Genomic DNA, 24,419 nt, shown 5'->3' with positions numbered 1-24,419 from the left:
GAAACCCTGGTGTCCAGATGGCATTTGAGTTATGTATGAGAATAATTATGGTGAAATTAGGAATAGCAAGGGGTTGGTACAATGTTCTGTTACTAGTAGCAGCTTTTCTCCACAGGAAATTTGAAGTTCTGTTTCTGTATGCAACAAGAAGTGATTCAGAGATCTTTGCTACAACTGAATAGTGAATTAATCTAAATATCTATGAATATTTGCACACTCTGAAGGTGTAAATAATATACTATTAAGAAGACTAAGAAAATAGAATTTACATCCTTTCAGAAAAACTTTACATGGAAATTTTATTTTCATTTTCCTTTTTTCTCCCAATTGCTTATTATACACAATTTTCATTATAATTTCCCATAAATATATATGGACAAACTTGACATATTACACAGTAGTACAGGCCTGGAATAGAAGTTAATGAACAAAAATGCATTTAAATACAATTTAATGCAATGCATAAGCACTTTACAGGGTTAATATACATTATGAACAATGAATTTTGTCAGGTCAAAAAAAGGATTTGGCATCTAGAAAGTTATCATTCACTCATATCTCTTTGGAACATAAATAGCACCTCTAGCTAATAAATGATTGTCAAAAAAAAAATCTAGCCAATATATTCAAGTAAAAACCATACAGTATTGCAAAATACAGAAAGGAAGAAACAACTTTATTAGTCAACAACAATGGTTACTGCATGTTTAATTATTGCATAGCAATACCAGGTTCTTTTGATAAACTGCAGATACGGTGAACTTTCCAAGTAGGCTATAAAAGGAAAATGCAGCTGCATCACTCTTCGAGGAAGGGAATTTATGTAAATGACTTATGTACCACTCTGAAAAATCTCCACTAATTTTAAGATAATACTTTTTTAAAGATTGAGAGCCAAATGTAGACTTTTCATGGGCTTGCCTACTTGCAGACAAATTAAAACCACCAAAACCTGTTAAAGGTATGGTATATTTTCACTGTTTTTAATGACTAGTGTTTTGGACAATTTCACATAATAATCTAAGAGGAATATTGTTTGCAGAGGCTTGAGTATTCTCACTTTCCATATTTGTTACAAAAAATATCATGTCCACCATTATTTTGTATGAAGTGGTCATACATATCACATTAGCTGAAAATTCAGTATATTGGTTGCAGTCTGTTCAGAGATCATTTAGTTAATACTTCCACAGCAATGATACCCCATCAATGAGTTCACCAACAATGTAGGTTTTGCCATCTACCTCAATGAACATTATCAGTGATCTTAGGCTGCTTTGAACTGAGTCATGGTTGGAAACCAGTGTTACATAATACTGCAGCTTTTTGAATTTATTTCTACTATAAATAATTTTAGCAGAAACTGAAAAATAGCAAATGCTCTTACAAAAAAAGCTTCAAATTTTTCTGCCATTACTGGAAGTTTTTTATTTGCTTACAATTATGTTTCATTTATCAGGCACAATATGCAACTTACTCTAAAATATTATATATATTTTATATATACATAAATATATATAATATATATAAATTAGAGTTTTATATATAGGGGAATACATATATACACATACCACATCTGCATATATATTCCCTTATATATGTCCATATATACATTCACAGACGACACAAACCATTTTCTCTGGAAATAAGAAAAATGAAGGTTATAAACTGCTCAAAGAAGGCTTGAAAGGAAATAAATAATTTCCTTTGGGGTTAACAGACTTATTTGGATATTTATTCAAATATATCCTCTCTATTTTATAATCTACATTCAGAGTGTATGGTGGGATTTTTTTTTTTATTTATTTACATAGGCTTTTAAAATAATACATGTTGTGCGTTAATTTAGGGACTGATTCATTAGGAATATTATGCAGGCATAGAAAAATTGCCAGCTGTAGCAAATCCTGTGTTTACTGTGTTATATCTGATGGTCCTGAGATTTGGAATGGAGAGAATAAGGCTAAAATCTCCACTGAAGCCACATCACTTCCAATGTCTGGTGAAGTTCTTTGACTGGTATTTTCATTTTGGCTTTAGTGAACAATGTACTAGGTCCTAGAAGGCAAGAATAGTTTGAAGAATATCTTTGAAGGAACAATCATCTCTGGTTTTGTGAAGAGCATATGAAGAATAATCATCATTCCTTGACCCCAATCTAATATTTTGTGACTACTTCCTTCAACTGCCCCAAAAAAGGAAAAGCAAGATAAAATTTGCTATTATTTCTAAATCAGAAACATATTTTATTTTTCAGGGATGCAAAATTTTCTGTAATAATTTTATAAAGTGTTTGGATATATTAACTTGGTTAATTTCCCTAACTCAGAAATTGTAAGAAAACAAAAAAGAATAATGGGCCATCATCTCACCGAAAAATCATTAGACTTTCAATAGCTAAATGACACACTGAGTTTTTAAACCAGATCAGTGATGCAAAAACTTCACAGGTAAGGGTTAAGATTAAAGATATGTGAACTGATACAAAGATGTGGACACAGATATGCCCTGCCTTGAAAACAGAAATGTAAGCAGCTTTAAATATTTGGGAGACTTTCTAATAGTCTGTACAGGTTTTACCATTATGCATTTTGTTAACTCTTCTTCCAGGGTTGTGCAAGTCTCCAAACTTCAACTGAGAGGTAGATGATGAGAAAAATTTGAACTGCAAAACTACAACATGCAAATTATGTTGAAATAACACAGCAATGCTTATGCAAATTCTCATCAAAAATGTGATAGTACATGCAAGCACTTTCATTATATATAAATTTGCACAAATATCAGAAGTGCACCCACCCCCCAAAAATTCCAAACAACCTTATTAAAACTGGTAAGCCATCTCTGAAAATAATTATTTCAAAATTCCCTTTATATTCCTCTCTGTGAGTAGAAAAATAGTCATCTATAGAGAAACTAACAAAAATTGCCTGATTCAATTTTGTTATAGGCAAAATTGTTGGTGTCATTTATAGCATGTTCATCCATAAAAGTGGTGACCAGCTTTGTTTAGTGAAATCCTGATAGCAGTCCAAAATCTGGCTGCATATAGTATCTTTAACTTATGTATCCCAGTAATATCTCTCCACTAATATTCACAATCAGACATGAAAGAAGGAAGTGAAAAATGTTGCATTTGGCAACATAGAAAATGTGTCATTTCAGGAAAAAAACCAAGAAATATTTAAGGATAAGTCACTACATCCCCAGTCCAATTTTTTTTGTTGCATCAAACAAAGTATGGGGTGGTGGAGGTGGAGAATGTTTAAAAGCAATGAGAATTCTCTGGGAGGAACAATCATATACACATTGCCAAATGCTTTTTAAGAACAGTGGATGCTGATACGTAACACGACTATTAAAATTCACGTGAATTTTGCATTGATATGAATCAATGTCAGTGAAATTGGCTGCCATTCATTTCAGCAGTAAGTAAAACTGTATCTCCTCTCAATAAGGACAGCATCACTTAAAAAAATCTATTTGAAGATGAAGTAAGATTTTCCCTAGCTCTGTCAAAGCAGTTCACAAAACACACTCCTGAAATAAAAGCACTGCACTCTTTCATACAAAAAGATGCTTTTCTGAACTTCATGGAAATACAGAATTAACAATTGTAACCACAGTTCAATGGGGAGAGATAGGAGGGGTGAAATTTTGATATGTTCCTGAAATAATACAGAGAATTATTAGGCAAGAGTCTTTCTCTGGAGTTGAAAAGGGCAATACAGGAGAATTCTCCAGCTAATAGAGTATATGACATAAAAACCCAAAAGAGAGAGAAGTATCTGGATGTGTACTTTAAAACAACTTGAAATTTAACCCTGATATGAAATTGGGGAAAATATTATTGGTGCTATCCACCTTCCTACTACTTTTAAAATTTTTGCATTATTATTTCTAGAAGAGAAAAAGGGCAATCATCTTAGAAATTCTGTAGCAGAGAAATTAAAAGAATGAAGTATACATGAGTATAAAAGAAAACAAGACCAATTACAGGTTTACTTGCACTGACTGAGACTATAGATTCTTAGAGTGCATAAGAGACACATGTGCTAGAAAATTGGGGTAAATTTCTTCATCACTGATCAGGGGAATGTCTTAGTCCTGACCCTTCAGTGGTTCAAACTGAGGGTGAGGTAATTAAGAGAAACCAGAGCAATTCAGAGAAATTATGTACATACCCAGGTCTAATCTCAAAAGCAGAAATGTAGCAATGAAATTATTTGCAGTACAAATTACAGGTCAGCGCAAGTAGGAGTGACATTCAGGAGTTTGAAGGCAAGTTATACTCATTTCACTACTTGATGTTCAGAATAAAGTTGATTCAAGGCGATGTATTATTATCATTACTTTTAGAAATAAGAGCTACCTATACTAGGCAATTGCCCCTTTAGGACCTGCTATTTGGAAGACACAGGTTTTTAATTTGAGGCAGTTTTTGCATAGATACAGTTCCAATTTTCTTCACTCATATCTGGGTTTTAACTTCTTTAATATTCAGTAATATCAAGAGTATGCTGATAGGTTTTATTTTGTTGTCATTATTAAGAGAAAGAGGTGCAAGGAAATGTTTAACTTGTCTCTTCTTACCTTGTATCACTCTAGTTGCCTGCCACATCATTTTGCCTTATGGGATTAAAAACTGCACATTGGTGAGTGGTGGTAAAGCAGCTCTTGCACTCCTATTAACTTTTAACATAATGGACCAGAGATGAAAGAGTAGCATCTCTGTAGAGTGTTTACAGAAATTTTTATTTCCTCTGAGATAGTGAGATAATTTTTGCTACTAGTGGTCAGATGTGTCTATGGCTCAAGGAACTTTGTTTTTCCCTTATTTCCTATGCCATGTTGTTTTGTATTCTGAGATCCTGCATAGAACAGGCAAGTTGCCTGCATATTTCCTGAGAGACTTTTTTTTTTCATCATTTTTCTGAATCCTTTACTTACGCAACAGCAACTTGTAACAGCCTTCAGTCAAAAGTTGACACTTCTTGTATTCTACCCATATTCTTAATCATGCTCCTTTATTGCAAAGAGATAACAATAAGCACCTACAATTTCACCTCAGACATTTTGGTTCAGTTCCTGTATTAATCTCTTTTCAAATAATCTCTGCATTTCTAACAGTGGCTATCGAGAGCAGAGTATTATTCTTGATGACCACTCTTCAGCTAAAATTTCAGTTCATCTTTCATAATCCAGTATTTATAACTGATAATCCTCATTGTATGAAATCTTAGCATCTATGAAACATCCCTTTCTGGCTATGGGCACACAAGGCTTTCACAGCTCCTGGAATTCACTCAGTGTGTTTGTACAGCCATAAAGAGAGCAATGCTTCATGTCATGGGGTGCTGGCAAGGCTAAGGTTTGGATGCAGGTGCAATGAATTTACTTCCTCTTTGAAGCTGGGGCTTGGGAGAGGAACTGTAATTTTACTGGGACTGAATCATTCCTCTTTACAAAGTACACAGCTTGAGTCTGAACATGCAACCCATATTTTATCCCAAAACTCTGAAATGCACATATTTTGATTCTGATGCTCCTAAAAATTTATAGGATTTGTTGGAGAAGTTTGGTTTTCCTGAATATAACTAGGCAAAAAGTAGGTATTAAATTCTGTACCATGATGAGAGTAGATTCATATTTCTCCCCAAAACAGTGATGAGAAAATTCAAAAAAAATGAGCATTATTGTGGAACTTTATAAAATGATAAACCAGTAAAACAGAAGCGAGCACTATCCACATTTTTAGAAGAAAAATTAAAATAATTTTGAACATAATAATATTAAGAAATTACTTTCTTAAAAGCTCTCCCATATCTACCAGATTTTACTATTGAGTTTTTAATTTTGTTATTGGCACTTCAAAGTGTGTTTATCACAGTTAGCTCTCTATCCAATATATTTCCAACTTTTTGAGATTTATAAGAGGACTAAAATGAATAATCTTCTTTTCCTGGAATTGAGTGTAGGTGTATCCTGCATAAACAGTGCATAAATGTTTTATGAATCAGACCCTTAATTTTCACAATTTTTGAGGCATTTATAAGCATCCCTCCAAAATGAATAGCACCTTTCCTTACCTAGAAATAGAACAGAAATAATTTCACTTATTATCTTCAGAAGCTTGCACTTTTAAAGCACTACTAAACAATTTGTGTAAAGTAAAATTGTAGGTTTATGCCTTGTTTTGTCTAAAGGAAGGGGAACAATTGTGTACATTTTAATTTATATGATGGTCAGCATGAAATTGTAGACACAAGACTAAACATCCTGCATAAAACTGGTGTGTCAATACAAAGCTTCCAGACTGGCATTGTCAAGGTGCCTTGCAGCATTTTTGCTCAAAGCAGCACTACAAAATAAGAAGTAGCTTTTCACTAAATTCCTGGGAAAGGGAAGTGGGAACTGGGAAGCTACCCATCCGCAAAGATCAGAAGTTAGATCTTACATGTCCTCTCAAGACACCATCAAACAACTAACGACTTGTCAATAAAGCCAAGCATCTACTTTGAAGTCATTGTCATGAAACTCATTAAGGCCACAAAAGCCAAGGGTTAGTATCCTTTTAACATCAGCAGATTATAAATCTAGTCCCTTTAGGAAAATGGCTTCACAGTCTGATCCAGATCCTTCAGCTACAGAGTAATACACAGGCAAACAAACTGATTGCCACTCTTGTTAGAAATTTAAAACTTGGATTTAAACCCTTTATGTACAGGCAGATTTTAGCTAGTTTGAATTAGCAAGGTGTGAACATACTTTGAATTCAAATGTACTATGTAATCAGCTATCACTGGAGGAAACTACTTCTGGAATATATTATAAATCAGCTTTTTATTGCATTTTAGAGGTGTGATCACCAATTATTTGTCTCCTACACTTAACTTTTATATCCATAATTGCATATGCAGCCATATTTTTTATCTAGTGGATGTACAAAAGAGAAGAATGTCTCAGTGTGCTACAGTCAGGTATTATGTCTCTTTTGAAATAAATCTTAGACTTTATATTAATGGTAAGTAGAATTTGGACAGATTATTTCAAAATACTTTAACCACATCATAAAGATAAATGCACGTATCTTCCCAAATAAGAGCAGGAGATACTCTTGCACTAGATACACTTCTGAAACAAAAGTGTTTGTCATTGGAAGGCTTTATAGCATGGTTTATCTGACTCTTGATTGTCCAGAGTCAAAATTCAATGGACTCATTTGCATTGAGTCACTACCTCTGTAATTGTAATTTTGTATCTCTGAAACAAATAAACTGTAGATAGTAATTTAGCTTTGAGTCTTGCCATAGGGCAAAAATCTGTTCCCATCCAATATTGTGACTGATCATTATTACCACAAAACCTGGCCTGTGTCTTGAAGACATATTCCTAATGGAAGTCATAAATGTTGCCTTCTTAGCTATATTTCAGATTAAATATTGGTTTCTCTTTCTGATGGATCTTCAGGAGCTTTATCAGCTCTGCTGGAAGCATCTTCATTCTCATTGTTTGTTAATGGTTCTGCTTCCTTTGGGTCGGCGTTCTTCTGTGCTTTCAGCTTCTCATCTTCTAACTTCTTTTCTTTTGCCAAAAGCCTGTAGTTGATGGCATTGCCAATGAACAACCAGATACTGGCCACAGTCACGATCACTCCGCAGACAAAATACATGTACTTATATTCCCCAGTAACATCTACTAACCAACCTGAAATACAAAGATAAGAAAAGAGAAAAAGTGTATTTAGACTAGGATACTAAATAAAATCCACATCTTTCCCTTGGTAAAAATATCTATATATTTTTGGTTTTGAAATTGGAGCAGAAATGCATTTTCAACATGTTAAAGCTGTCTAACATATACAGCGGAACTCGTAAAAAAACCCTGTGTTAATCCAGATAGCAATTGAAGACACTGACAATAATAAAATGTTGAAGAACAAAGCAAGTAAATCTTAATGAATAATGACAGTATTTCCATTCTTTTATGTTCATTCTTTCATTACCTTATTATTTTATTCACCTCCTAATTGTGTTTTCCTATTGTTTGGAGTGACAGTCTGACACTCACTGAGGCTGCATAAAGACAATAGGATGAAGAGGTATGTGCCTTTTTAGGCTCTCTGTGCATCAGCTGCCTGCTTTTCACTTTTACTTTCCTCTGACTGGTGAGAGATAGAAAGGCTTCTACCTTCAGCCATCACACTCAACTGCTGAGTTTTAAACTCTGAGCCCTGTACCTAAAACTGACATTCAGACCTCTGAGATTAAATTTCTTTATGACAAGGAGAGAAAAATATAACACTTCTTCCAATTTATGAGACATTCCTTCTAAATTTTCCCAATTCCCAAATTAACATCTGTACATATCCAAGTATTTAGCTCTGAACTTTCCCACACTATAATTGAAACTCACAGGGTAAGCTGCACACTTCAATTTAGTATGCATTTAGATGCTTTTACTGGGCTGAAAACATAATGCCAGCCTATTCACCTGATACATGCTTACAAGACATGAAATTATTCCAGACCTTTTTTTTTTTTTCACAAACCTAGCATTAGGACAAATTCAAATAGCACTGCAAGCGTACAACTCACTTATTAGTGTAAATAGTGCAATCTGTTGATTTTTATCAATGAGCAGTCTCATAAAAATATATTTAAAAACAAAATTCTGAATTAGAAATGCTTCAGCATACTATTTTAAAACATATGAACTAGTCAAAACTGGAGCTTAGCTTTTCCATATGTTCACCCCCTTTGTTGCCTCTGTTTAACAAGTTAAATCAATTATTCATGGTGTTATAGCACAAAAAAAAATGCTTTCCAAAACTCCTGAAAAGTTTTTATACTGAAAAATAAATAACTGTGTAAGCTACTTCTCCATAAATATTGGATTTTACATCTTTTGAGTTGATACTGATCTCAGAACCTCACTGAAAAGGCTGGACTCCAGTGGTTAGAGGCTCAGACTCCCCACTAGGTGGCACAGAAAGAGTCAGTGTGAGGATATATTCTGCTCTACCTTAGCCAATGTGGATTTGTATGTTAAATGATGAGAAAAATATGGAATGCTTTTAGACATATTAAAAATTTACTTGTATAAATATTATTTTACTGAAGGTAGTGTAGCTGTTTTGGCATATTCAGAATTGCACACAACAATGCTATTTTCATTGAAATACTATCAGTAATCTCAAGTATTTTGGTATATATAAATGCTTTTAGGCACACAATCTTGCTGACTTCTGAGGCAGTGCTAATGTGGGTACAGTGCTAATGTTCATTAGGCTGGCAATCTCACTATCTTTATATTTTCATATTGTTGGGCTTCTCCTGCAACATACGCACCAAGACACACCAATGCTTCTCAATAAAATTAGAACATCTATTTTTTAATTTCTTATATAATCAGAAATCCCAATAATATAAAGCTTACTATCAGCATTACTGAATACTGAGAAAATAGATAGCAAACAGAAAATATTTTCTGAAAATACTGTTCATTTTTGCTGCTAGAAGCCCAAGTGTCATGAATACAGTCTAGGTGATACACCTAGGCTCCCTTTAAGCTCCCCTTACACTTGAAAAGAGAAGTTGGTGACGCTAACATCTTTCAGTCAGTTCACCCTCTGCATTGCCTGCCCCATCTATTGGCTACAGAAACAGGCTAAAGGACTGGCTGTGAGCAGAGCTGGAGTGTGAAATGATGCCAGGGTGCAATGCTCCACAGCACCCTGATGGAATCCCACCATGTGTGCACCCTGACTAAAATGCCGAGCAGACCTGTGTTTCCTCTGACACTTTCCAGTTTTTCCTCTCTGGAAATGCCCATTCTCTCTGTTTAGATAAATTAAAGGTGTTTAAGCAAGTGTAAGTGAGCACTCTTCAGGCTGCCCCTACGTTGGAGAAAAGTAACTGCTGCAGTTATTTTTTACTATTAGGCTGTTACGGTACATTTCTAGTAAAAGGAAAACATTAAGGACACTGTTTATATTAATTCAATGTTACATTGCAAGATTATGCAGTAATGTCTGACAAAATGGAAAGAAATAGATTCTTACCTCCTAGAGGAGGGCCTATGAGCACAGGACAGCATTCCACAATGGTGACAAGTCCCACCGCACTGGAAAATCTGGCAGCTCCAACAAGGTCCATCAAGGTCTCAAAAAGAACGCTGCTAACCATTCCAAATGCAAACCCAAAAAATACAGCGTATATCACCAAGCCAGTGTAATTTTTTGCCAGAGGGCACAAGATATGACAGACTCCATTGTACAAGACAGCAAAACTAAAAAAGTACTGAATCTTTGGCCGGATAAACCTGGAGTTTGCCACAAGTCCCATGGAAGGCCTAGCAAACATGTCTACAAAGGCTAAGATAGAGAGCAAAAATGCAGCAGAATATTCATCAATTCCCTTGTGCTTGGCATAAGGAGCCAAGAATACTATTGGAGCAAAGAAACCAATAAACATAATGACATTTCCTGACAAATATATCAGAAACCCTCTGTGTTTGAAAAGGGACAGATCTAGATACTTATTCATAGTTTGCCAACAAGACTTCTTGTTGTTTTTGTGCAAGGCAGAATCTCCTGTGCCTTTTTCAACATCTTTTTTCACAGGAGGGGCTTTTTTTGGTCCAACAGGTCTCATAAGTGACCCAGCCACACAGCAGTTCAAAAGAAGTCCTCCCAGAATAAGAAAGCTTCCTTTCCAGCCAAAAGCATTAAAGAGGAATTGATTGAGAGGTGCCAATGTGCTCAGAAACACTGGACTTCCAGCCATTGCCAATCCATTGGCGATGGGACGCTTCTTATAGAAATACTTGCCAATCATGGTCAAGGCAGGCTGTAAGTTGAATGCTAAACCCAGACCTAAACAACACATAAAAGACAGTATTATTGCAGGTCATGCAGTGAAAACCATATCTCAGCTCTTTCAATTTATTTTTAAAATGACCAGTATCCAATCCAGTGATTCTCAATATTGAAATCAACTAGCATCAGAAAATGAAATACAGCCTCATAGATGTCTATGAGTGCTCATACCAAGACTGTGTCATGGTGGCATTTGGTCATTTTCCCCTGCAGTGCTGCACTGAAAGTCAAAACTCCTTTTTGTGTTTCAGCAATGATAGAGACAGGGGAATCACATACAGAAGAATGATGGTATCTGTGCCTTGACTCACCATTTTTTATTTGCTAAACTGTAATACAATTCTCTCCTGGCTCATTTAACAAAACTTATTAAATGCCACCTCAGTTACAATGAATGTAGTGTTTATTTAAATGCATAAATCTCCTAATTTCCTATTTCCAACCCTAATTAAGATACAACTTGTCTGCAAAACTGGAGGATAAAATAGCAAATTATTTTCCAGCACATTCAGCTCTCCTTCCCCAGGTCACTCTTAAGGAGTTTAAAAGGACACATGTGGGAGCAGACCACCCACCCAGAGCAGTTGAGTGTATAAACTGAACCCAAAGCTGAGCCTCTTGGCCTTCTCTGTGTATTAAGACATCTAAGCCATAAACTCTAATATGCCTCTGCTTGATGGTACAGGAGAGAAACTCTCTTCCTTGATAGGCCTATTCCCAGACTCTGACATTACTCTTTCAGTAGGCACCATGTTTAGGATGTCAAAAATAAAGACTTTTAAGGATTAATCACTGAATAAAAACAGACTCTTTTAGCCCCAACATAAAGGAAGATGACCCTGAATATACAGGTATTATCTCATTCATTTATTACCTGCAACATTTCACCTCTCCTTACTTATTCTAAGAAAGGAGTTAAAAAAACCCCAGAACTTTAAATAAGGAGATTTTTTAATTTACTGGCATTACAATGAGTTTAAATCATTACTTTAGGTGATATCTAGGCCTGTGATAAATGATCATGAATAATTTTATTTGGTGACTGACCCTGGGGGATTTTAAACAGAAAAATATTTAACTGAAAGTTGTTAGACTTTCCTGTGAGATTATGTGTATGTAAAAAACCTACAGAAATCTGGTGCAAGTTTTCACAATTCTATTAGAATTTGGCTAGCCTCTGCCACCCTGTTTGCAGTGCAACATGACTGAAAGCAAAAACAAATGTGAAATTGTACACAAATGACTGTAATAAGTGCTGTCATGAGCCAATCAATTTTTATACCACAATTATAGTGCAATGTGGAAATACATACAGCATTTATTGAATAAATTCATCTGTCGTTTCTGAATTGTCCTAACAAATATTTTGTTATCATGCCAGTTAATTTAAAGGATTAGATAGTTGAAATTAACTGATCTTACTACCTTCTTGGATTGCATCTGTACACAGAGAATTCTTGGTCATGAGGCTCATTTGTAGAACAATATTAGAAATAGTTTGTTATAACATAATATAACCTTTTAAACAGGACTCTTACCTCCAACCACACCAATACATATATACAGCTCAAGGACACTATTGCAGAAAGAGGATGCAATCATTCCAAAAGAACAGAGGATACCCCCTGCTATCATCACAGGCCGGCTACCATACTTATTCACCAAAATGCTGCTTATGGGACCTGTTGGTAGAAAGAAAATGCAATTTCAGGTAACAGGTAACTCTACCTTTGTATTTACAACGTATTGGAATGCTTTCCTCTTCCATCCCAGAAAATGTTAAACTGTTTCTGTACCAATCTGTCTTACAAACACTCTGTGAATTTGCAGACACAAGACTGGATGTGGATATACTGCCTCCATGACAATATAAATATTGATTAGTTATGGAGACGGATAAAAAGATTAAAGACATCAGACAAGCAAGAGGGATTGTTACAGTTCACAAACAATCAATACCAAGATCGGTCAATGAAAATTTTGAAAGCGCAAGGACTGAAGAATTTCAAGTGTCAGACAGATATCGAAACTCCACAGAGCAGGAGGAACCTCCAGGCAAGCAGACTAAAATTACTTAAACTGCAGTATGTCCTGCACCCCTACTTAGAACCACACATAGGCTTAAAAATATTATCAAATCAGAACATAAATCTCTGGCCCCTGAGGCTTGCTTTCCCTTACCTTATCAAGAGAGGAGTGCTAATGCACAGTAAGATAACTATAGACTGTCTGGGAAAATCTAAATTGTGGTTCAGCATAAAAACCTATAAAATTTAAAAATATTGCTCTAGGTCCATTTTTCAGTTTCAACTGCAATACAGTTTATGGTATAATTACATCCATACTAACCAAACAGCTAGTGTGCAATTTAGCATGACATACATTATATGTTTTAGAACAACCATGGCTAGAATAGATGGTGTGCTGCATATCAAGACTAAGAGGTTGTCAAAGCTCTTTAGGTAAACCTGCATAGCATCTGGTTGCACTATATTTGGTCCAAACCATTACAAACAGTCTTGCTTTTGCAATAACAGAAGGTAGGCAATACAAAATTTTTAAAAAATAAAAGCAAAGAACGCAAAAAACCTAATATCATAGAAAGCAATGTATTTCAAACTTAAGACAGAGCAGGTACATATCACAAAATGGAATGCCTTGATTTGCATCTGAGTTCACTGCAAGTTATTCACTATATTGGTAACAGTTTAAAGTCTCTGGTTTTATGAAAATCTAAAAGGAAAAATACCAGAAACTTCATGCAGTGAAAAACCAAATCAAATGAAATTTTAAAGTGTGCTTTCATAGGCAAAGTTCTATTTTAGACTCCAATCTTTGAATTACCTTAAATGCATTAGAGAATTACTATTGATAGGCTGAAAATGTTAATTACTATTTGCATATACACAACAGAAGTCTTAAAAATATGTGAAATGATCAATTTTTACCTTATTTCCTTATGGAAATAAGTTTCTACAATAGAGTTGCCCTGTGCCTGCCTGTCTTTTCTAATAGCTCATTAATGCAGAGATCAAATTGAAATTAACTTGACTGGAAAGCAAAGATTTGAGTGATGTTTCGATCTTAGTTTGTGTATTTATTAAATACTCCCAGGGAGTCTTAAGCATAACTATTTATTGAAGCCAACAGACTTCAACATCCACAGCATGGAATGGACACTCAAATAGACAACAACCTAGGGACTTATTAAAAGACTTTAAAACACTTATGAAGCACTAAAAGATTTAACTGAGAGCTTATATGACAACATAACTAACATTTCTTTATTTCCATTTGCAGGGAGCCACTAAGCAGAACTGTGACAAGCAAGGCTTTCCCCTTTGAGACCGTATGAAGAAAACAGTGAAACATGGAATAACATGATTCTAGAATTATGTTTGGAACATTAATGGTTGGGCTTCTGTCTGAGTTAGAAAGCAAGCCCTTTTGAAATATGTAAAGAATAGAAATAATTTCTCTAAATAAAAAAAAGACCCTTTTAACTGGAAATCTCTTTTTAACTCAAAGCAAAAAGTTTCATCCCAGTATCAAATAATAGCTATAAGTTTGAAAATAAATAAATCTAAGGCAAGTAAAAAAAATCACTTAAGACATATAAAAACAATTCTTTTTAATTTTTTTAAAAAAATAATTCCCCAGTTCTTCTTCCTGTGATTACATGGATTAATTTTTGTACATGACACAAAGTTAGTTTAAGATCCCTAAATTATCTAGGACACTCTTCCAATGTGATAAGTAGGTTAAACATTTTATTCTGACATCCGTGCATACACTTTGTTATGAAATCTCATAAAATAATGCATTTTCATACCTTAACATAGAAGTTTCTACATAAATTCCAGCTGTTTTCCTGCCATCATATGTTTTATAGCCTTGTACAAATTTCATGTCACATCTAACATCTTCTAAAATTATTTAAGTAATACTCACATGCCAGCATTCCTTGTATATTCTTTCTTTTTAGACAAAGGAAGATTAAGCTGTTTAATTACTATTACACTGCCAAAACCTTGCTATACATTAATATATATTAACGCACTAAAGGACTGCTGGTTCTCTGAATCTACTTTCCCAAAGTCTGAACTAACTGCATAACAGATGTTAAGTCAGGAGACCCACAAGAATATTTACTCTGGTCTCTCCCTTAACACCCACAAACCATCAGCCACAAAAGATTATATAGTCCCTAAAGCAAATTTAGGACCATTATCGTAATATGCTAACACTCTCACAGCTGTACTTTTGTTGTATATCTTTCTGTTTCAAGCAAAGGACCAGGCTGTGAGACAGCAACTGTAACCAGCACCGCTGAAAAACAGTTTCAGGAAGGCCTGTGCTTTACAAGACAAGAAAAAATAGCTGCTTTTCACATTGTTTGTCATTATGCCAAGGGAAAAGTGGCAAAAGTCATTTCAGTTGCGTGAGCAGAGATGGGATAATGCATTTTGGAGCTGTGTATGATGTTTCATACAGAATCTATAATACTGTGACACCTATGCTGTGTTTCACTGGCTCCGAAGAGAATTTATTTGCACTTGTGCACAAAGAATTTTTGGATGCTGAGAGCACATTTAGATTAGGTGTTATGAAGAAAATCTTCCCTGTGAGGCTGGTGAGATCCTGGAAGGGGCTGCCTAGAGAAGCTTGGCTGCCCCAGGCAGGTGGCCTGGATGTGGCCAGCTCGGATGTGGCTCTGAACACTCTGATCTACTGGCAGGTGTCCTGTCCATGGCAGAGGGGTTGGAGCTAAATCATACCATCAGTCATAGACTGGCCTGGGTTGGAAGGGACTTTAAAGGGTATCTAGTTTCAAACCCTTTAAGGTCATTTGCAAAAAGTCTCTCCATCCTTCTTGGAGGGTCCCTTCAGGTAGTAGAAGGCCACAATTAGGTTACCCCACAGTCCTCTCTTTTCCAGGCTGAACAATCCCAATTCTCTCAATCTTTCCTCACAGGAGAGATGCTCCATCCCTCTAATCATCTTGGTGGCCTCCTCTGGGCCTGATCTAACAGGTCAATCTTCTTTCTGTGCTGGGGGTCTCACAGAGGGAAGCAGCATTGCAGCTTGCTGAATATAGGGGCAGTACAGAGCAGAACAGAGAGGCATCCCCTCCCTTGCCATGCTGCCCATGCTGCTTTGGATGGAGCCCAGTACATGTTTGGCTCCCTGTGCTGGGAGTGGCCATGGCTGGGTCATGTCCAGCCTCTCCTCCCCCAGCCCCCTGAGCCCTTCTCAGCAGGGCTGCTCTCCATCTGTCCATCCCCAGCCTGTGCTCATACCAGGGTTTGCCCCCAACCCAGGTGCAGCCCCTGCCCTTGGCCTTGTCAAACCCCATGGGAATCCCATGGCCCCACTGCTCAGGCCTGTCCAGGTCCCTCTGGATGGCATCCTGTGTCAACTGCACCACTCCTGTGTCATCTACACCATTCAGCTCAGTGTCATCTGCAAACTTGCCGAGGGAGCACTTGATCCCTTCATTCCTGTCATTAATGAAGATATTACATATTATAATTTTTAAAAATAAAAAATAAAGTCCCAGTGCAGACCCCTGAGAGAAACCATGTGTCACAGATGTCCATCAGGACTCTGAGACATTGACCACTATCCTCTGGATGTGGCTGTCCGACCAATTCCTTATCCAGCTAAAGTCCACTCATCAAGTCCATCTCTCTCCAATTTAGAGACAAGGATGCAGGGGTCAGGTCAGAGGATTTACAGAAATCCAGAGAGATGACATCTGTAAACCTTCACCACTGGTATGGTGACTCCATCATGGAAGGGCAGTAGGTTGGTCAGGCAGGGCCTGCCCTTCGTGCAGCTGTGCTGGCTGTCCAGAATCACCTCCCTGTTCTCCACGTGCCTTAGCAGAGCTTCTAGGAGGAGCTGTTCCATTAGTCCTGGTTTGATTTCTCACTGCTGTAATACAGTGATATAATTAGAGAGCACTCTGTAATTTCTCTCGCATACTGCCAGTGCATTCATGCTTTCTATTTTGTTACCTCCATTAATTTTAGAATGGAACTAGAGATAAACTTTCCTGATAAAAAGGTAATTTTTTTAACATATATTGACAATGTCATTACAGTGTTCATAGTGCCATCAACCCAAAGCAACATGAAATGACTCAGTCTGAACAATATGACATTTATTTAAATGAAGTGAATTTCTGAAATAATTTGAAAATAAATGCAGTAATATTTCAAATTACACTAATGCTACATTGTAGATTGCATCCTGTCAAGTGGTTTAAACACATTTTCAGCCATCTGCTCTGCAGTCAATGCAGCTGTCTTTCTAGTCAAGGTTTATCTTTTATTTCTGTTTCCTACAAGGCTGGAAAAGCCCAGGAGCCCCAAGAATTAATATTAGTATAAACTATTTGCTAAGATCAGTCCAACTTTTTCTCTTTCTTTTTTTTTTTTTTAATATGAAGTCTACTAATGAAAACTCATTCAATCACAAAGGCTTTAAGCAAGTTCTTAGTACTGCTAACGAAATCCTATCTCTGGTATTCAGAGGAAAAGCAACTCAAAATGCTTAAAACCTGTTAATTATCTTGGAAAATACTTTCAAAGTATGCTGTTTTTCTCAAGTAGGTCTAAGACTAAATATTATGCATTCTGTGACAGTTTAATCTCTCATTCAAAAGACTTTTGCTAAATTCTTTTAGTATTCTTGGACAGGCTTTGACAGAAGAAAAATGAAAATATTAAAAAGACATGCAACTATTTTTGCATTATTTTGTACATTTGTATCCTTTATCATGTTTCTGGGAACGGTAACCTGCATTTCTGACATATCCCATGTGTTTGTGTAATAGTAGTGAAGTAAATTTGTTCAAGAATCATTGGAAAGTTTCTCTGTAGTTCTCTGTGCATTTGGCAGCATTTTTTTTCCATTTCATATAACATTTACAACTGGCTGCAATGATTCCATATACCTAGATAACACAGTAACCTTGATGGAAAGCAATGAGAAAATACGCTCTTGCAGTAAATACCACCAAACAGAAATGTGTAACAACGAGTTAGGGCTGTTAGACTATGCGATAGGAGAGCTCAGCAGCTGAAAGCTCAGCCTGCCAGGGAGGACGCAGTCAGTTGCTCAACCATCCATCACACTTGGCTCTCCACTTCCCCTGCTCTTAACTACATTCCCTCAGTGTCATTGCTCTGAACGCTCACATTCTCACTGGTGTCCTGGAGGAGCCTTGTATTCCATCAAGCTTTTATCTTTTGATCTCTAATGAGCATTAATTTGACCTTCCTCTATTCCTTGGAGGTTTATAAGGAATGCAGTAATTATGTGTGTGGTAACACACAGGAGCCTGACTGATGGAAGAGTGTTCAACCCTGGCTTCTCCCTCACAGTTCCTCCTCCCAAAAAGGCTACATCTGCAAGTTTTGAAGTGAAGTGTTGAAGTCAAAAACACATATGTCTGACTGCAAATATAAGCTGCCTTTTCCTGAAATGTTCAGGAAGAGCAAAATAAGTGATCAGTGGCGCTGGTACTTGCTCTAAATGTCTTGCTTTTATGGAGGCATCACTTGATCTGCTTTGGTATTTGTGCTTTTCTAGTGATACATCAGTGACATGAATCAAGGTCTTTACATATTTTGATTAAAGCTCTTGTTTAGCTTGCAGGTTTTTTTCTTGTTTGTTAGGGCGCAAATGTGTATAGAGTTATGGACCATGTAATTTAGAAAATGTCTTCAAGTTAGCAAATTGCTCTATATCTATGAATTTTAACAAGCTGGAAAAATGCCCAGTTTTTAATCAAGGAGTAGCCATGCTGATTATTATTTACATGGATACGTATCAATGCTTTATATTAATTATGTTTTGCATGCTCTACTGCAGAATTTTTTTCATGAAAGGCTAAAACACTTGATCACAATGCAGAAGACTTTCAGACATTTCATGGCATTTCTTTTGAAATGAGCCATATGAAAATTCATCATATTTAATAGGAAATTAGTGCAATTCTGTGAGCTACTGAACACTCAGCAGATTTCAGAAACATATATGGTCACTGACTAAAAAAGCTCTGGCCCAAAATTAATTGCCAAATTTCATATTGACACCTTTATCATGAAAACAAATAAGATGCAGAAAAATACTTCAGCATTCTTTAAAAGTTTCTTTATATTTGGTTTCCTGTTACCTTCAGTATCACTGAGTAGACTGAAGCCCATGCATAGATATTTTCAAAAACTAGTCTTTCAACTTAGAAAAAGGTAATAAACAATAAAGAAGAAAGGAGGGAACAAGTTAACAATGAGATGGAGCACAAGCACCTATAAGAGAGTTGTATTTAAACACAGACCCTGTAACACCAAGCACATTATTTTTCCAAAAACATCCTGCATCCCTCTGTAAAGGGAAATAGCATCAGTGATGTAAGATTACATTGCAAGAAATCTTCTTCATTTCTTCACAGAAAACCAAAGCAACCAGCTTGTAAATTGAGCGTGTAGTGTATCGACATGAACATTAGAAAATTCAGTGGCAAATAATGAGATACTGGGAAAAATTAATGAAAGTTTTCTGCAGAGGAAAAGACAATGAATTTTAAAGCTAAGTATTTAACAGTAATTAAGACCTCAGGATGTCATAGGCTTGCATGAATCTAAATTTAAAACAACTTTTCTGACTCAAAAAATGTGTTGGGGATTTCACTTAATATTACTGCTAAATGTACAATGAACCTGCGCCATTAAAAGCTACTTGTTCTTCAAATGAAAAACCAAACAAGGACTTATTCACTATTCCCCCCTGGAAATACAGTAAAGATAATAATACAAGTATATAAATATTAGTAAATATAATTATCTACAGCAGTATACCCTATACAAGGTAATAATTTCCATTTCTTTCAGGGATTCATTTGAAATTTCATGAGGCATAACTCAAACGTTCTCATGAAAATGTGCAGTAGGGTTTTTTTTTTTGGGAAATCATCTTTGAAGTGTTATCCTTCTGTCTCTGTAGTTGGCTGAAATGACAGGCTAAGTTCAATTTGGTAATAACTGTGTTTGAGCATGTGAACTGGAAGTATCCCATTTCTGAGTATTTAAAATAAAAACTAATAGTTTACTTTGAGGGCACAAAGGGAAATTAGTACTACTCAGAAACTAGAGGTTTAATTATAGCTAAGCAGAATTTCTATCTAATAGTTTTTCTGTCTCAAAAACAATCTTATTAAAAAAACTGCTATACCCAGACATGGAGACTATATTCTCACACAAACACAAAACAAAAAAATTCAATGTTTTCCCTCATGGGATTGATGGGCTCAATGATAAAAGCGGGTTGTTTTTTCTAGAGATAACAGAAGATACTGATCCCATTTATAAGTATTTTTCTCCTAAAACCTTCTGAACTGACTCTTTAACTTTCAAAGAACTCAAAAATTTCTAATTGAAGACTCAGTGTTTAGTACTTTTTGCCTTTCCAAAGCAGATTACATTTTATAGCTATCAAACTTGTCTTTACAGCTTACTAACTGTGAACCAGATTGCCAAACAAGTTCTGTATATTCTGCTGTTCCAAAGGGGGGGTGATTTTCTGTAGATATAAAACTAAAAAAAAGACAGAGGTTGCACTATACCACTGTAAAAATTAGAATTATAGCAAATTGAAAATAAGAGATATGTTATTTATCTAAGAGATAACTGTTGGGAACTAAAAAAGAGTTAAGCCCCACACCCCCTAAAAAAACCCAAAAATAAACAAAAAAAAACCCTGAAGAATTCATGCAAATATTGATTTTATTTCTTCATAGACATTTTCCATAAACCATGTTATTGGCTATTTACAAAGGCTTTCCTTTTTTTCTTTCTTTCTTCCTTCCTCTTTGAGGAATGGCTGCCTTTTCTAAAAATCTGTGTGTATGCACATGTGAACACAAAAATCGTAGATGTACATTACTCACCACCTTCTATTTATTATTCCCTATTATCATTCATTATTTTTATAACCCCTAAAAAAATCCATGGCTACTTTTCCTGGAAGCAGAATAATACTTTGTCAATTCTGCCCAGCAGAATTTTAGAGAGCAAAAAGTCATAACAATTACAATAGCCCAGGCTATTGAGTAGTTCTTGGGAATGTATTCTCTCCAACTCAAACCAATAAATTTTTCAGATAATGCATTTACACTGAAAGATCCAGCCAACTTCAGTTAAGATTAATATTATCATTTGGATTTTTCTGTCTTCTACAAATTACCCATCATATTAAAGTTCATACAATATCCCATTCCCATCCTGCATCCCATCCTACAGTTTATTTGTTTTCTTCCAGAATAATATTATAACCAACTCAAGTTAGAAATTATTCCTTATATACGGTTGCAGGCAATAATATGTAATTTCAGAGAAAGCACAAGACACTCTCTTCCTCTCAGTTGCTCCTTTATCATATTCCTTTCTGGTCTCAGTTTTGCACTGTATAATTAAACTTCAAATTGAAAATACTGAATCTATTACTTATGATGTGTCTCTGGACCTCTTACTGTGAATTATGGATCATGAGTGGATCATTAAATATCATCCACATACTTAGAATAAATGTGATGAGAAGTATAAATCTGGATGTATGTATTTATAACTTGGAAGTGTCCACAGAAGTCATCACATTTAGGTCATTGTCAATAACATTGTAAGATTATTTCCAAATGCACTTAACACATTAGTATCAACAGGCTTAAACTCTATTTTATAGGAAAAAACCCAAAACCGAAAGCATTATCATTTTAATTACAATTTTTTTACTAATATCCAGTAAAATGCATATGGCGTCTTTCAGTGCTAACATTTAGAGGCCTAAGTGTGTCTGTTTCCCAAACTCCTTTACAAACCATAAATTAGACCATAAATTAAGCCATAATTTCTAAATAATTTGATACTTTAATAAAATATTCTATTTAGTAATAAAAAAATATGTAATGATATATCTTCCAAGTGTGCTGAGGGAATGGGAACATGGAGGGAAAAGTGAAAAGGGAAAATGGAAAGTTGAGGGGAAGAGAAAGGACAAACAAAACAGAAGGGGGAAGAGAATTTATCTGTGTTTTAAAGATACCATATAAAATGGGAACTAAGCATTCTCATTAGATTTTGGCACCTATTTAGAGTGTAAGTGGAGACAGTGGTAGTGTATTAATGGGATCATACTAGTTCCCCACTATTTTTCAAAATACATTCAGTTGCCAATTAAAACTGAGACTCTGTGAAGCTTCATTTGCTTTGGTTTTTTCCCTGTTTTCAGAAAAGTGAAAAATAGCACGTCCTTATATTGAGAAAAATCTGTTAAATTATAGAATTATATATAAAGTAAAAAACACTGACTGTTTGTCCTCCTGATCAAAAAGACTAAAAGCAATATAAACTGTTAAATGCCTAGAAACATGAAGAAAAAAAATCAAAATTAGAATAATGAACAGCTAAAAGTTATCAAAATAACTCTTGATCAAAAACAGTAACAATATTTATGTGATGCAATGTTGTTCATTTTTTTCATTGCATGTTTATTTCAAATGTGCTCAAATTAGTAGCCTTTATTAAACCCTAAAAGAAGTGGAAATTTTGAGGACACCTCAGTCAACATGTATAAAATTCTGAAAGTGTCCCAACCCAACTATTCTATGAGTATATGATTTCCAGTTTGCTTAAATTTGAGACAACCTATATTTAACTGCTTTCTAAAAATAATATTAAGTAAAATATTTACTGAATAATCAAAAATTTAAGAGTGATTTCTAATATCTTCTCATTCTATTTTCCTTGCATCTCTTTAGCCTTTTATGGACAAATACATGTCTCAGAATAACTCTATACAATGAAGTTGATGGAGGAATCAGATACATCTCTTAAATCTTTACATCTGAGTAGATGTCAGTTTATCTTTGCATATTCACACGTCACATATGTTTTCTCATCAGAGCTGAATTTGCCATTGAACTGTCACTTTTAGATTTCCATCTGCTTTAGAAAAAGCTTTACTTGATGTGCTTTCAAATTTTTAAATTGTTCTCTGTGTAGAGTCACATGCCATTTATTTTGTGGACTCAATGAAAATTAAAATAAATTATGACCAAGTTAGGAGTGAAAGAGTCAGGAAAAAATAGTAGAAAAAGCCTAGGACTTGGACAGAGGAAAAGAAATATATTATAAGGGAGTTGGACAAAGGTCGTTATGGCATTTGCATTTTGGCTGGACTAGAGAGGAAACGACATTCATAAAATTCTCTGCACAGTCTACATTGTAGAGCAGAGGATGCAGCTCCACAGACAAGATTTTCTGAAAGTGTGCGTGTGGGAAAGTCTAGGTCGGCTCTGCTTACATGAACAAGGAGTATTTGAGCTCTACTTCAAAAAACAACCTGAAGGGGCTGGGTGACCTAGTCCCATCCTCTTGCACATGAAGATAGTATTTGTGTGGCTTTTGAAAAAAGAGGGGGTTTTTATCTGCTGTGAAGAAATAAAACAACCTGCCACTGGCAGAAACCTTATTCTCCATCTAGTAATGTAAAGCAGCTTTCTTCTAATGACTGTGATGCATCATAAATTCAAAATAAATTAGTGCCCATTAAAATACAGGCTTTTCATCATTTGTATTACAGATACTGCTGGAGCATCATGCATTTCTGGAGCCACCTTTCCACTAAAGAATTATGATGACATTCTTCAGCAAGAACATATTAAAATAATCCAATGAAATATACCTACCTTTGCAAAGATTTACCATGTGTGCCTGTGAGGAGAATATTACTGAAGTTTACCAAGGAAAGTAATATTTTCTTCCTACAAGAGGAACTATGTTTCTTTTAGTAAATTTTAATGCATCTTACTGGAAAGCAATTGGTCAGAACTTTGCCTGATCTAGACAATGTGTATATCTGAACACCCTGTCAGGTAATTTTTTATAACATCAGGTGAAATAATCTGGAAGAAATTCCATAATACAAATTTGTTCTTGTCTTAACCCCATTTGCCACTTCAGCTCTGGCTCTCTGAGCATAGGGTCAAGTGCTTTGCACTCAGCTTACTGTTTACATTTGAGTAAGTAAATATGAAGAGCTTCTAAACCACAGTGGCAAATGTAACCTTGCACAATCTTTCCACAGGTATAAGCTATGGTGCTGTGTAAAAGACAAGAGAATCACTCCCACATATTTTATGTGGCATGCTAGTTGATTTTTAAGGGACAATACAGAAAATTCAAAAAGCATTGCATGAACCAACTTTATGCTTGAAATAAAAATTTCAAGCCTCAGAATTTTCAGTTAAATTAAAACTCTTCAAAAAACTCACTCTGAAATATCTCTACTGTGTTCTGCCATAGAAATAAACAAATTAAAAATATAACTGTGTGGCATTACCAGGAACTAATTCTTCCTCTTAGCTCAAAATAATTACAAACATTTTTTCCAAGGTTATTAGGTATCATATTGCATATCATTATCAAACAGTCTTAGGAAACTTGCAACTCTACAGTTTCTTATTTTAGTATAAGCC

General features: G+C 35.3%; 1 protein-coding gene across 5 annotated transcripts in view; it reads right to left on the bottom strand.

Annotated features, from left to right (window-relative positions):
* Nucleotides 1-285: 285 nt before the first annotated feature.
* SLC16A7 (solute carrier family 16 member 7) overlaps nucleotides 286-24,419 on the bottom strand; it is an 80,161-nt gene continuing 56,027 nt past the window's right edge. For all 5 annotated transcript variants that reach the window (XM_064701839.1, XM_064701840.1, XM_064701842.1 and 2 more), the window contains 3 exons: nucleotides 12,418-12,561; nucleotides 10,064-10,876; nucleotides 286-7,707 (listed from right to left, as the gene is read on the bottom strand). In XM_064701839.1, coding sequence (XP_064557909.1) covers nucleotides 7,436-7,707; nucleotides 10,064-10,876; nucleotides 12,418-12,561 — 1,229 coding nt within the window. In that variant the 3' untranslated portion in view covers nucleotides 286-7,435. The remainder of the gene's footprint in view (nucleotides 7,708-10,063; nucleotides 10,877-12,417; nucleotides 12,562-24,419) is intronic.

The sequence above is a fragment of the Zonotrichia leucophrys genome, chromosome 1A (assembly GCF_028769735.1).
Source record: "Zonotrichia leucophrys gambelii isolate GWCS_2022_RI chromosome 1A, RI_Zleu_2.0, whole genome shotgun sequence".
In the NCBI taxonomy this organism is placed as follows: domain Eukaryota; kingdom Metazoa; phylum Chordata; class Aves; order Passeriformes; family Passerellidae; genus Zonotrichia; species Zonotrichia leucophrys.
This window is presented reverse-complemented; position numbering and strand designations above follow the sequence as displayed.